This window comes from Tachyglossus aculeatus, chromosome 2 (genome assembly GCF_015852505.1).
Source record: "Tachyglossus aculeatus isolate mTacAcu1 chromosome 2, mTacAcu1.pri, whole genome shotgun sequence".
NCBI classification, from domain to species: Eukaryota; Metazoa; Chordata; class Mammalia; order Monotremata; family Tachyglossidae; genus Tachyglossus; species Tachyglossus aculeatus.
The window spans coordinates 74040468-74054717 of record NC_052067.1 but is presented as its reverse complement, the minus strand read 5'-3'; the positions used below and the strand labels follow the sequence as shown (position 1 = coordinate 74054717).

The 14250-nt window shown below is 42.0% G+C and overlaps 1 protein-coding gene across 6 annotated transcripts in view; it reads left to right on the top strand.

Annotated features, from left to right (window-relative positions):
- PHACTR2 (phosphatase and actin regulator 2) overlaps positions 1-14250 on the top strand; it is a 235623-nt gene that overhangs the window by 186253 nt on the left and 35120 nt on the right. For 4 of the 6 annotated variants that reach the window (XM_038771215.1, XM_038771224.1, XM_038771212.1 and 1 more), the window contains 2 exons: positions 4511-4747; positions 10291-10843. In XM_038771215.1, coding sequence (XP_038627143.1) covers positions 4511-4747; positions 10291-10843 — 790 coding nt within the window. The remainder of the gene's footprint in view (positions 1-4510; positions 4748-10290; positions 10844-14250) is intronic. The other 2 variants (XM_038771242.1, XM_038771233.1) reach the window with 1 other exon arrangement.

Below are 14250 nucleotides of genomic sequence, written 5' to 3'. Positions count from 1 at the left end.
CAGACCTGTTCATGGCCCACAGTGAGCTTACAGTCTAGAGGGAGAAACAGACATTAATAGAAATAAATGATTTATAATACACAATTAATAGATTTTTACATAAGTGTTATGGAACTGAGGGTGGGGCAATTACCAAATGCCCAAAGGTCACAGATCCATCCATCAGAGGTATTGAGTGCTTCCTGTGTGCACAGCACTGTCCTAAGCAATTGGGAGAATATAACAGAGCAAGTGGTGACAATCCTTGCCCTCAAGGAGCTTGCAATCTAGCAGAGGAGACAGAGGTTAAAATATATTACAGTTAGGGAAAGCAACTGAGTATAAAGATATACACAGAAGGGATGAAAGATGGGGTAAGTACCTGAGTGCTTAGGGCGAACAGCCTCGAGTGCAGGGAAAATAGGATGGGGAGGTGACAGATTGTATTATCCCTATTGGTTCCATGGTCAACAGCACTTTTGAAAGCAGGATGGACTAAAAGAACAGAAGTAGTAGCCAAAGGGTCCAAGTAAAGAATGCCCAACCTTACATATGGAGATTTTCTCTCTCTTCTCCATGTATTAAAAAGTTAGAGATGACTTAAAAACACCCAAATAAAGAGGTCTGAATGAGGCAGAAAAACAGAAATGGGCAGGGGAGGCTGAGAATATCACCCTTGAATCCATCCTATTATGTTGGACTCGTGCTAATTAGAACTGCCACCCTTGACAAACCTGAACTTAAGTGCAGTGGCGAGAGGAAGAGAAAAGGGCATGAGAAGCAAGAATATTTAAATCAAGTTCTCTCTAGGCCCTGTTTTCCTAGGGCCATGTTCTGGAGACTGTCAGAGGGCAGGCACACTTTTGACTTTCAGTTCAACTGTAGTTTGGGTTTTGGCCAGGAATAATAATAATAATAATAATAATAATAATAATAATGGTATTTGTTAAGTGCTTACTATATGCAAAGAACTGTTTGTAGCGCTGGGGAGGTTACCAGGTGATCAGGTTGTCCCACGTGGGCTTACAGTTTTAATCCCCATTTTCCAGATGAGGTAACTGAGGCACAGAGAAGTTAAGTGACTTGTCCAAAGTCACACAGCTGACAATTGGCAGAGCCGGAATTTGAACCCATGACCTCGGACTCCAAAGCCCGTGCTCTTTCCACTGAGCCTTGCTGTTGACAGAGGGCAAAGAGACTGCCGCAGCAGCTTCTTAGAGGGCAAGTGTTGCCTCTGCTGACACTGAAGTTCCCTGGTAATGCTTAGGCAGAAGACAGAGACTACTATGCCATCACATTCCAAATATTAACAGGGATCCCCCTAAACAATGACCTTTATAGTTTGGTTGTCCAGTTGATTCTCAAAAGGATGGCAATTTTTCTCTCTATGTGCTTTAGCAACCTCTCTGTATAACCTATGGAAGATTGGGTTATGCTGTGATTTGCTATTTATTGAAAAGCCACAAATGCAGGTGCTGTTCAGCACGTAAGCAAAACAGGGCCCCCGCCCACTTGAAGTCTCAAGTTTCAGAAGTCTGCATCTTAATCATGAAATTCCTATATGATAAGGTCTGTAGTAAGATCCCAAGTGTGTTCTACTTCCTGCAAGTATAGATGTATCTCAGGAACAGGAGCTTATTTCAAGTCCCAGTATGCCTGCTTTCCCTCTCCCCTGCCTTTCCCTAGACCTTTGTCTCCCACTCTCTGGGGATTGGGTGGCTCCAAATGTGCATTCAAGTGGCCTCAGGAGCAATTGGCCTTTGAGAGACTACGCACTATTTGGGAAATGAAACCACAGGCATTAAGTCCTTTGTGTCATGGGTACTTACGAGTTTGACACCAAACCTTATTGAGGTCTTCAAGTTACCCCCAGAAGCCCAAAGCGATCAGAAAAATTAAAAACTATACATAGAATGATGAAGTCATGAGAAGTGGGAAATCAAAGTACCCTAACGCCCTAAAATGGCTTCTAATCATCAACCATCCCCCAGTAGATTTTACAACTGAAAAATAATCATTTAGAAAAGTTTTTAGTCATTCCTTTACCTGATTACTTTCTCGCCCTTATGGCGTTTTGAAGGCCCCCTTCAAACCCTAGGCTATTTTCGCTTCATGCACTTATATAATAGTGGCAGTTTGAGAGCGAGAATGAATCCCTTTAAATTAGCATCTGGCTCTACCGTAGTAATGGAATATGGATTTGTTAAAAAAATTCAAATAACATAGAACAGCTCACTGAGACATACAAGGTTATGAAAGGAATGGAGTTAATAGATTGACATTTACCAATTGAAATTGTTAACAAAAGGTGTTTTTTTTAAGTCCAACTGTCTCGTGCTAACAGATGTTATACTTCAGATCCATCTGCTGCTTGTTTCCTGATAGATGCTTTTCATATCCTTGAAGCATTCCTGTCAGTACATAACAGTGGCATCGCGAATGCTTCCATGGTTGTTTTGCGGTGTCAGTCATCCCCCTGGCAAATCTTCAAAGGAAATTCCACCCTGACCTCAAAGTAATGAAAAGTTGCTGACAGTTACTATGTAAATTAGAACATAGTTCTGAAAGGAAAAATGGGAGTCCACCACTCTTCTTAGATGGACATTTATTTTCTCATTCTTTACTTTGGACAGAACTAGGTATTTTTTGTCATCCAAGTAAAATTCTTTGTAAAATAGTACAGTGTGGGCCTAAGTGAGGATGTAAAGAGATGGAAGCTGACCGTACCAGAATGCTGTTAGAAAACTGAAGTTTGAAAAGTTTTTTTCTTTTTCTTTTTTTTTACTTTATGGAGATTATATATTAACCTATTTTCTCAGGTTGGTAAGGGTCAAGAATAAACACACCGTTTATAATTTCATACCCAAAGAACTCAAAAAATGGGCACAGAAATCTTTATGCCTCCCACATAGGAATCATTTGTTTCCAAAAAGTATCCTTTCCTCTGTCTTTGTCCTGATCCAGCAGTTCCTAGCACCTGAAGATGCTATTTAGTATTTAACATGTCAGTAATAACAGCAGAAAATAAAAACAAGGCTACTGCCATTGTAAACAAAGTAGGATGAGGTATTTTATTATTAATAATACTAATAATACTACTACTAATAATAATAATAATGATATTGGTTAGATACCTTGTGCCAAGCACTGTGCTAAACGCTGAAGTAGGTACAGGATAATCAGATCACATACAATCCCTGTCCCACATGGAGCTCACAGTCTAAGTCAGAGAGAGATCAGATTTTGTTACAGTATTTTCTAAGCATCACTATGTGCCAGGCATTGGAAATGGGTTTTCGTTAAAATCCATTTTTGTTCTTTCCCAGTGGAAAGGCAGAGGCAATGAACAAATAGTTTTGTCTTTAACACATTTGTCTCTTGTCTTTTATCACCCTTCATTTTTAAACAAATGTGGCTTAACTCTATGGAATTATAATTACAGGTGAGTCTATGCAGCGAAGTTCCCCTGGTGGTTTCCTGGAAGTGATTGGCAGAACATAGTTCTGGACCCTGGGAGTTTTTTACCCCTTCTTTAAGTGAATTAATCCATCATTAAGAAGCTATCTTTTACAGATGCATTTTATGTATCCAAAGCTCTCTTTCCCAAACATTGGTTTTCCCTTTACCCAACAACATTTAATGCATTTTGGATACTGACTGTGATGTTAGCATAACGTAAACACTTTTAAAAAGGGTCAGAGGGAATTACCATGAGGCTGAAAAAGTTCTGGATGCAAGAAGGGTGTGTGGCCATTCTATAGCAGAGACATTACTTGGTATTGCATAGTGCAGACTTTAATGTACTCTACAATGTCTGCCTTGCCCAGAGAGGTATTGATTTTTGACACTGCTGTTTGTGCTGGAGACCACAAAGAGACTGAGTGCAAATCACTTTCAGATATTTGGCTTGAGTTCTCCCCAGAGAAGGAAAATGCCTTAGAGGAGATATATGAGTAAATTCCTTAGCAACCATGGTATGGTTAGAGGAAAATAGCTTCAAGCAGGAACGTACCATTCTGTGCTTCTTGTTCCTGGAGTCAAGTGCTTACTCCAAATATTTGCAGCATATTGATCTTCAATTAAGATCAATTCAAATTTTCCTGGGGCCAGACTTCTTGTTTAAGTGAAAAATACTCATTTTGAAAGCACCTTGAAGTTCTCTGGATACAAGGGGCACACAAATGCTACCTTTCAAAAAAAGAATCAGCTATTTAGTGCCTTGTAGAGTGTTGGGCACCACACTATGTTTTGCACCCTCCAACAGGCATGGTTTTTGACATCCAAGAGCCAGGAATGGACGGTGAAATCGATTGCTGGATGTAATAACCCTGTTCTGGGGCAAAAGGGGCTGAGGCTCAGGAAGTATGGAAGATCTCAAGAAGTCTTGGAATTCCAGATCCCAGCTACCACTTCTTGTCCATTGCTCCTTTCAGAGTTAAGCAGCATCTCTGGTCGTCACCTTGTCTCGTGCATTGCATTTATGTGTCATGTGTCTGTGTCAGTTGGCTTCTGTTCACTTTCTTATTTATAGAGAACCCTGAAAACTGTTCTGAAACATCGACACTCCCCGTTCCTGGTCCACCTCCTCCTAAACCTAAGCCTAAATCCAAACCCAAAAAAACAACGGCCCCACCCAAAGGCACTACAGCTGTGGGCAGCCACAAGGGTGACGAAGCACCTGCTGTTAAAAAAAATGCCAAGGCTCCCAGTAAGCAGCCCCCTGTCCCTCCACCCAAGCCGACAAGTCGCAATGTGAATCGGGAGGCCGGTGAGTACCGCAGCCGGCTTGGTGTGTTTGGTGCACGTGCATGTCTTGGGCTCGGGTCTTGCAAGGGGGCCCCATTTCTTCCTTCATGAAGAACAGTGTATTTGTCTCTTACGAAAATCTCCATGCCGCTAATTGGGTTGGGTTGCATAAGCCAGAAAAATGTACAAATGCCTTTGTTTTCTCTGTCTACCAAAGAGAGTTCATTTGTTGTCGTTCCATGTGTGCAATTAAGAGCAAAAGATCATAGATAATGATAACAAGTTTGAGCTCATACTTGAATTTATGTACTCCATCCCAGCCCCTTTTATTCTGCCCAAAAAAGGCACTGGTTTTTAACACATCCTTCCTCCCTCCCCATTTACGAAATCACCTTTCTTTCTTCAGAAACCCTAGTATGTTCTGATTGCTTGCAAGGTTCTCTTGTTCATTATTCTGTCAGATGTGTTTCATGGAAGCTAGAGTCGGGATCGTTTTGTCCTTTCCTCCTTCCTGCCACTGATTTATTCATTCATTCATTCAATTGTATTTATTGAGCACTTACTTTTTGCAGAGCACTGTACTAAGCACTTGGGAAATATAAGTTGGCAACATATAGAGATGGTCCCTACCCAACAACGGGCTCACAGTCTAGAAAGGGGAGACAGACAACAAAACAAAACACATGGACAGGTGTCAAGTCATCAGAACAAATAGACAGAGATTATTTCCTCTCTTCCCAGAATGCATCATCAGACATATTCCAGAGGGGTATAAAGGCATGAATTATCATTTTACTCCCACAACATTCCATTTAAGGTATTTTCATAATAATAACAATAATAACAATAATGGCATTTGTTAAGCACTTACTATGGGCAAAGTACTGTTCTAAGCGCTGGGGAGGATATAAGGTGATCAGGTTGTCCCATGTGGGGTGCTCAGTCTTAATCCCCATTTTACAGATGAGGTAACTGAGGCACAGAGAAGTGAAGTGACTTGCCCAAAGTCACACAGCTGACTTATGTGTGGCCATTCTACAGCAGAGACATTACTGAGCCACGCTGCTTCTCTTCTTTTTCTTTTCATGTTACTGGATGTTCTTCACCATAAAATATTTGGGGGAACCATAATGCATTTAGTATAACCTACGCTCTCTATAAAAGCAGAGGTTTAGTGTCAAGTGAAGACCCCAACCATTTTCCTAAGTTTCTGAATTTCAGATGTCTCTCTGAATAGAATGAATAGAATGAATGGATTGTTCATGTCTCCTAACACTTGAAGCAGCGTGGCTCAGTGGAAAGAGCCCGGGCTTTGGAGTCAGTGGTCATGGCTTCAAATCCCAACCCCTCCACTTGTCAGCTGTGTGACTTTGGACAAGTCACTTAACTTCTCTGGGCCTCAGTGACCTCATCTGTAAAATGGGGATGAAGACTGTGAGCCCCCCGTGGGACAACCTGATCACCTTGTAACCTCCCCAGCGCTTAGATCAGTGCTTTGCACATAATAAGCTCTTAATAAATGCTATCATTATTATTATTATTATTATTGAAGCAAATTTACTTAAGCAAGAGAAAGGTACTTTATTCCAGTGACATTATATACATACATAGATACAGCTCTCCTTTGTATCGAATATGACACTTCTGACCGGGACTCCTACCCAAGGTTGAGTGGTGCTCAAAGACCCTCTGTGATGCAGGCTCTGCCCCCCAAAAATATAGCAGATCCCATCTTTAGCGTATAGCACCATATGGTCAACAGTGCATTCCAGTAGGATTGCTCAGGCACCAATGGCTTGGTGACGGATCATGCCACTTTCATAAGACTAGAGTTTGAAGGAAGAGGGATGAATGACCTCTTGCCAACCTTACTTTCACTTGAATTGTTTTTGCCGTAGTGGTGATGGGTTACACTGAAACAGCCACACTGTTGTCTTAAAGCCCAGCAAACATTGAGACAGCAGGCCAGGTTGGTAGCTGGAACAGTCTGGTGTTGCAAAACATAATATTTTTCTAGAGCCTCTTTCAGCTGCCCTCAGTCAGACACTGCTGGGCCCTTAAAATATTCATAAGATGTTATTGACTTGTGGCAGTTGTGTTGGCCGTCCTTATGGTTGGAAGTCATTTGTTCACTTGCTGAAAAAAATGCAGTAGAAGTGAGCAATTCAAAAAATTGTTCCAACAAAAGAAAAAAGAAAAGACCCCCAAAATCTACCAAAAAGAAAACAGGAATGTTTTGTCATGACAAAGAAGCCCTTGTAAAAAGGTACCATCCAGGTATTTTTTCCCTGGGCCCTCCCCAACCAAATCTCAATTCTCCCACCCCACCCCCAGCTCTTCCTAGCATCCCATTAGTACATGGAGTTGCCCACTCACACATTGGTAAGCTGAGGAATTGCAATCCTTACGGACCTCCTGAAGTCACAGCCTTAATTGGCTCAAAGGAACGCCACTCCCAGGGCTCAGGTGAGATTTCCTAGAGGCTCTGGTTCCCAGAGTTTGGCTGGGATGGGTGAGTGGGAAAGGCCCTCCTGCCTCCTACTGTGGGCGAGGTGTGGGCTGGTTAGCTGAGCCTGCTAGAAAGGTGTTCTTTGTTTTTATTTGTTTTTTTTTTCTCAGATGGGAATAGAGTACTCTCTAATTGCTAATTGGCTTTGAAACCAGAAGGAAGAGAGGATCTGCAGTTCATCAGGGTGCAAAATAGATGAATGGTCCTATCTCAATGTCATAGTTGGTTGCTGTGCACCCCTGGAAAAGTTGGAGGCTTTGGAGGGGCCAAGGTGTCTAAGAGAGGAGAAATTTGTGGGTGGGGTCTTTAGGCTTTTTAAATAGCAATGCATAAAAAGCACTTTCTGTGTTATCCTATCCAATATCTTCCTTAAGGATACTAGAAATTTAACTTCTTCACTGTACAGTTTTGATTTTCATTTTAATCTTTTCAATCTTTCAAATGCTTCCCTTTACCCCATCTCAATCACAAAATATGCAAATGCAGACAGTGGTTTATCTTCTGGTATTTCAGATCCAGGTTCAGAAGATGGTTAGCTAATTTTCTTTATTTTGCTCCTAAGAGCAAACATTTTGCCGTCTCACTCTCTTCAGATAAACTCTGAAGTGAAATCACCAGGATTTTGCTGTCTAAAGATAAGTCCGGCAGGGGGTTAGTGAGTGAGCAGAAGTTTCTTGGTAAAGGGCCCACCCACACTAGGAAAAATTCCCCTCAAATAGATGGCAGTGACCTGTGAGGGATTGGAAAACTATTAGGGAATCACTGGTGACTAATCCAGGGGAGAGGGACATTTATTCTCAGGAGATTTTCACATGATTTAACAAAGGAGAGATTTCCTGCTGCTTGAGTGCTTATTTATTGACTCTGATGATGCTTCCAGTAAGTAGTCTAGTCATTTGTACTTCCCAGATTGATAGAGGGCAGAGAGACCTGGATCTAGGGGACATTTGAGTTTATGGAAGACACTGCACTTCTCTCTGCAGCGGCTTCTCTGTGGCCACGGCTGCAGTTGGACACCCCTGCACTCCACAATTCCCAGGTAGGGTGGACAGAAGTTGCTCGCTGCCCTTTGGCAATTCTTGGATCACTCTTTTTTTAAAAAAATGGTATTAAGCGCTTACCATGTGCCAGGTACTGTACAAAGTGTTGGGGTAGATACAAGTTAATCAGTTTGGACACAGTCCATGTCCCATATGTGGTTTACAGTCTTAATACCCATTTTACAGGTGAGGTAACTGAGGCACAAGTTTCATACCAAATAAGAGCCCTTGACCTCTCTTCACCCTGACAGCTAAGAGGAGTCCACACACTAAGAAATATGCTATGTTACCCTTTGGCCAAAATTAGTGCCCGCCACCCCACCCCCCAACACACTCTAGCCCTGCTACAGAGAAAGTGGGTATATGGATCTTCTGCAGAATAATTGTATCAGTTTTTAAATGAATTGAGCCAATTTTACCAAGCCACTGACTGGCTCTTCCTCTCCCTCCAATATTTTTGGTTGACTCATTAGATGTTATTGCACTCGGCAGATCCCTTTAAACTGTGAAGGGGTTAGAAAAAGGAAAACTGCCCCCAGGTATTGTTTTTCATCATTGTTAAGGTTTTATGAGTGTAGCATTTGACAGGAAAAATGAGACCTTTTTCTATCACTGCTGTATTTCAAGGAGGGGAACCAGATCAATTTGAGTCATTTTTAGAAAGGCATTTACAGTTCAGTATTTAATAAAGACTTTCCACTCCCTAGAAATACTCAAACTCTGTTCAGTGGCATTTTAGAAGTGCCTACTCTGTGCAGAGAATTATATAAACCCTGGGGAAAAGTACAATGGAGGATAAAGAAGGAATGGTCGAGGCCTCCTCAAGGGAATCACCACCTAAAACTTGGGAGGAGGTTGATGATAAGCAGTTGATTGATTGTTAAAGGCGAACCAACATGAGAGGACAAGAAGAACAATAAATACAAAAGAGCTACCAGGCAGTGCAAATGTTGTCAAGCTCCATGCTGTTTAGGTAGGGGCTATCCAGCAGTCACTACAACCAACCCCTGTCCCATTGCTCTCAAATTGGAGAATTCAACACTGCTTTCACTTTAGCCTGTCTATACTCTTGCTCCGGCAAGTTAGGGTCAGACGTCTTCCCTCCTTGCTCCTCTTCTCCTGCCCCCCAACCCCACCCCCCTGGGATGGTGGAGTGAGGTGGACGGCGAGGGGTTCTGGGTGGCATGCTTCTGGGCTCAAATGACATAGGGGCGTCCAAAAACCACATTTGGCTCTGGTACTTCACAGGAATGTTTTCATTGCTTTCCAGAGGAAATTGTCACCTGTGGAGATATGATGCTAGCATATTAAACAGGAGAAACTCTCTCTATAGAAGAAAACGTAAATTTGAAGTTAGGAAGAATTTGCCAATTTTCACTTTTTGCCCTTCAATTTTAAGAAGAGTCCTGACTCCATGGTGGTGTAAGCGCAGTCCTCTTTCAAAGTCAGGAGGTCATCCTGGTTTGCCTCTTGAGTTCTTCTCCTCCCAGCACTTGGGACTCCATGGCTCGGTTAAGTGCTGTGATGAGAAAATAACTTTAGGTGCAAGGTTTTATTAATATCATGGACTGAACACAAACAATAAAGGAAAGATGGGAGGAAAAGGGAGTTAGAAGTCACTGGGATAAAGGGACAGTTGTAGTTTCTTTGGGAATCAGAATGGAAGTCAGCTGGATCCTGGGAGACTGGCTGGGAGAAGAATTCAGTCCAATCAGGCAGTAGTACTCCATCTTCTGAACAGGGATACCAGGTAAGGTCGTTTATTCCCAGGAAGGGCCCCTATCCAAAGAATGATAAGGACTCAAGATGGATCTCCTTAGTAAGGCAAATACAGTGACAGCTGGGCTGCAGCTAATCTATTGGCAGTGTAATGAGTGTTTGCTTTTCAAGCAATCTGATATTTGAAATGAAGATTTTTAAAAGGCTAATGGAAACTACAGTTCAGCCGCTTTAATGGAAAACTATGCAAAATGGAGGTTTTTTGTTTTTTAATGCCAAATTTCTCTCTCATTTTAGCAAGCTCCTCTCATTTAAAAAAAGCAAGTGTCTCCAAGTCGGCATCTTCACCATCAACTTCGTCTTCCTCATCTCGTCCCAAAGCTGCTAAGGAGCCAGCATCTAGCAAAACAGGGATAGCGGGAACTACAAGAGGCAAGAAAAAAACCGGGAAGCAGTCAGCGACCCGAACACCAACAGATGGAGCTACTTCTGGCTTAGCCAACACCTCAGGAGATCATTTAGACACCAAGGAGGAAAAACTTAAGCTAGAGCAAACTCTCCCCACTTCTGAAGAGCAGAATTCTGATGACCAACAGAGCCAGCCTGTGGTTCCACCCCCACCTACAGCTCCTCCACCTCCTCTTCCTCCTCCTCCCCCCACCCTTCCTCTCTCTCACACGAGTCAGTGCGCTCTTTCCTCGGACACTCCAGTTGTGACAATTAACAGTGGGGGCGGCCCGCCTTCCTCTGACTTGGACTCCACTCATCCTCTCTGGACTGAAGAGCCGACCAACAAAACCACTGCCCCATCAGATCCTGGCCTTGATGTTAGCAGAGAAAGGGTGAAATGGTGAGTTTGGGAGCAAAACACTTCTAAAATTCTAGACCCAACTAATGGATTTAGATTTAATTAATGATCCAGTTGATCCATTAGTAGCATCTATTTAATCAATCAATCATATTTATTGAGTGCTTACTGTGTGCAGAGCACTGTACTAAGTGCTTATTGAATGCCTAGTGAGTGCTAGGCAAAGTCCCAAAGGAGCAAGATATACGTTTCCTGCCCTCATGGCACTTACAGTATAGTGAAGGAGACAGACAGAAGCAGTCTGGACTAGTGGAGAGAGCACCGAACTCAGATTCAGAAAACCTGGGCTGTAATCTCAGTTCTGCCAATTGCTTGCTCCATAACCTTGCACAAGTTACTTAACTTCTCTGTGCCTTAGTTTCCTCAACTGTAAAATGGGAATTAAATACCTGTACTCCATCCTACTTAGACTTTGAGCCCCGTGCTGGCCAATCAGTTGATCACATTTATTGAGCACTTACTGTGTGCAGAACACTATACTAACCGCTTGGGAGAGTACAGGACAACAGATTTGGTAGGTGTGCTTCCTGCCCACAATGAGCTCACAGTCTAGACAGCAACTGGAACCTGATTAACTTGTATCTCCCCCGGTGCTTAAAACAGTGTTTGACAGATAGTAACAAATACCATAAAAAATTACCATTACTATTATTATAATATATGTTAAATGTTTACTATTTGTCAGGCACTGTTCTAAGCACTGGGGTAGGTGCAAGTTAATCAAGTTCCAGTTACAGTCCCTGTCCTACATGGGTCCCCCAGTCTAAGAGGAAGAACAAGCATTGAATCACCATTTTATAGACAGTGAAAGTAAGAGCTAGAATAAGGTTAAAGCAAAAAACATTGCCAGCATAGCAGGACAAAACAATCAAACAAATAAGTAAAAGCATAGGTAAATATAAGTTACAATAAATATACATACGTAAATTGCGTGGCTGTGAATACACACCCAAATACTGTGGATGGGTAGTGGGCTCTTGCAACTGAAGTGTTATGATTTTATCAGGGAAGCCTTCCTAGGGAAAGTGAGACAACAGCTGATGTGGGTGAGTCACACTCAGAATAATTATGGGCACAGAGACATTAAGAAGAAACCACTTTATTCCACTGCTCCCCTGCTGAATGAGGAAATCATCATAGGGGCTTTGACATCAGGTAGATATGCTCATTCTGTAGCTCCCCATTGTTCCCACCCTCTCTTTTTTTCTCTCTTTATCTGACCCCTTTGGGAACAGAAGGAGAAGATGCAGATTGGTGGCTCAGAGTGTACCTGTTGCCCAGCCCTGACTCACTCAGAAACTTTTGAAACAGGCAAGGTCTTGGCTCTGTATGGTTGCTTCACTGGAGATGTTGAGCTCTTTCACAAGGATATCTGTTCCTATTTTGGAATGAGACTAATTCTCCTTCTTTGTTGCAAATGGGCATAGAGAAGCCTCACAGGGCTTAATGATCAAAGCTCATTCTTCACTGGAGGAGATAGAGTAGATTCAGGGACGATATCATCTTGGGGGCTGAAACAAAGGGGGTCTCACAGGGTCTCTCTTCGCCCAGTACTTTTTAATATCATCATTAAGATTTGGATGATTAGCATTCACTTAAAATAGTCCCTAATATGAAATTGGCAGCACCTTGGAGAATAGGATGTAAACTCTGAATGATTTAAGATGGGAGAAGTGATCAGAAATAGAGTGGCTAAATCTCAGGGGAGCAAGTGTGAAAACACTGATGGAGGTAAACATGTTACACAAAATCAGAATGGCTTTTAATTGGTAATTATATCAGAAAAAGATCTAAAGACATAGTTGATTTAAAGTGACCAGTGGTCTATAGTGGAGGCACCCATATTTTTTCAGTTGTGGACACATGACCAGAAATCCGTATGCATGCAGGCCACATAATTTTTTTTCAATTGATGATAATGATGGAGTATAGCTTGTTAGCTATTCAAAAATGGGGAGTATTTAGCAGCAATTAAACACTTTTCAGAACTTTTTAAAATCAACTTTATTAGTACAAAAGTGGGCAGTTACAAACTCGTTGCCAGCCATTGATCTATCTTGATCAAGTTAGTGAGAATACTGGTATTTAACAGACTGAACTATTCTCGAGAACTGGGTGGGGTATTCAGCCAGTGCACATCTCAGTTTTGAGGTGCGTCCTCTTAGTTCATGCACGTGTTAGCTAGTTAGGTAAAGAGGTTTGCTAAAAATCTCAGGCGGGTTACGGTTGATCAATCAGTCAGGGCATTTGTCGAGCGCTTTCTGTGTGTAGAGCACTATACTAAGCGCTGGGGAGAATATGACAGAGTTGGTAGACCCGTTTCCTGCTCATGACATGCTCCCGGTCCTCAATTAGTTGGGGGCTGAATTTGGTCTGTAGGCCACAGTTTGGGTGCCCCTAGTCTACAAGATAATATTGCTCCTAAACAGAGGAGAATAATAATGATGGCGTTTATTATGTACTTACTATGCGCAAAGCACTGTTCTAAGCACTGGGGGGATACAAGGTGATCAGGTTGTCCCACGTGGGGCTCACAGTCTTAATCCCCATTTTACAGATGAGGGAACTGAGGCTCAGAGAAGCTAAGTGACTTGCCCAGGGTCACACAGCAGACATGGCGGAGCTGGGATTAGAACCCAAGACCTCTGACTCCCAAACCTGGGCTCTGTCCACTGAGGTGCTGGGATACAAATATGTACAGAAATGTCACACGTACATTTTTCCCCACTGCATTATTCCAAGTTTTGGCTTGGGATTTGTAGGTAAACCTCAGTTCCCCAACTCCATTTTTCAGATTACCGATTACCCAGTTTATTGTTGCTTTTGCTAATGATCTCGAAAATGACACATGACTGATATGGTTATCACTGTCTGATTATATGTTTGAATGTTTTTGATCTGATTATCTCGTATCTCATTCAAGAGCTTATGGGGTACTGTACAGGGCACACAGTAAAGAATTAATACATGTAATTATTATTTCTTGAAGTTCAAAGGCTATTCTGAAGAAAGACAGATTGTGGATTTAATAACAAAATATATGATGAGACTGAGTTCTATAGAGACTGATGTTCTCTATTTGGACTGAAGAGATACAACAATGAATGGGCATAAATTATGGGAAAAATTTAAGAAATGCCTGCCTGAATAGCTTAATTTCTTTAAAAACAGGAAAAATACGTATCTCTCTGGAATCACTTAGTCGAAACCTGCCTCAGAGACGGTGTCTTCCAGCATTTATTGGGTAACTGCTGTGCTCGAAACTAAGCCTGAAGTCATGTATTTTGTGATTATGGAATTGAATCTCTAAGACTTCTTCAGTGTTCTGATTCATTATTACTAAATTTACAGTATTACAATATACAGTCTCCTCTATAAATGGTGTTGAA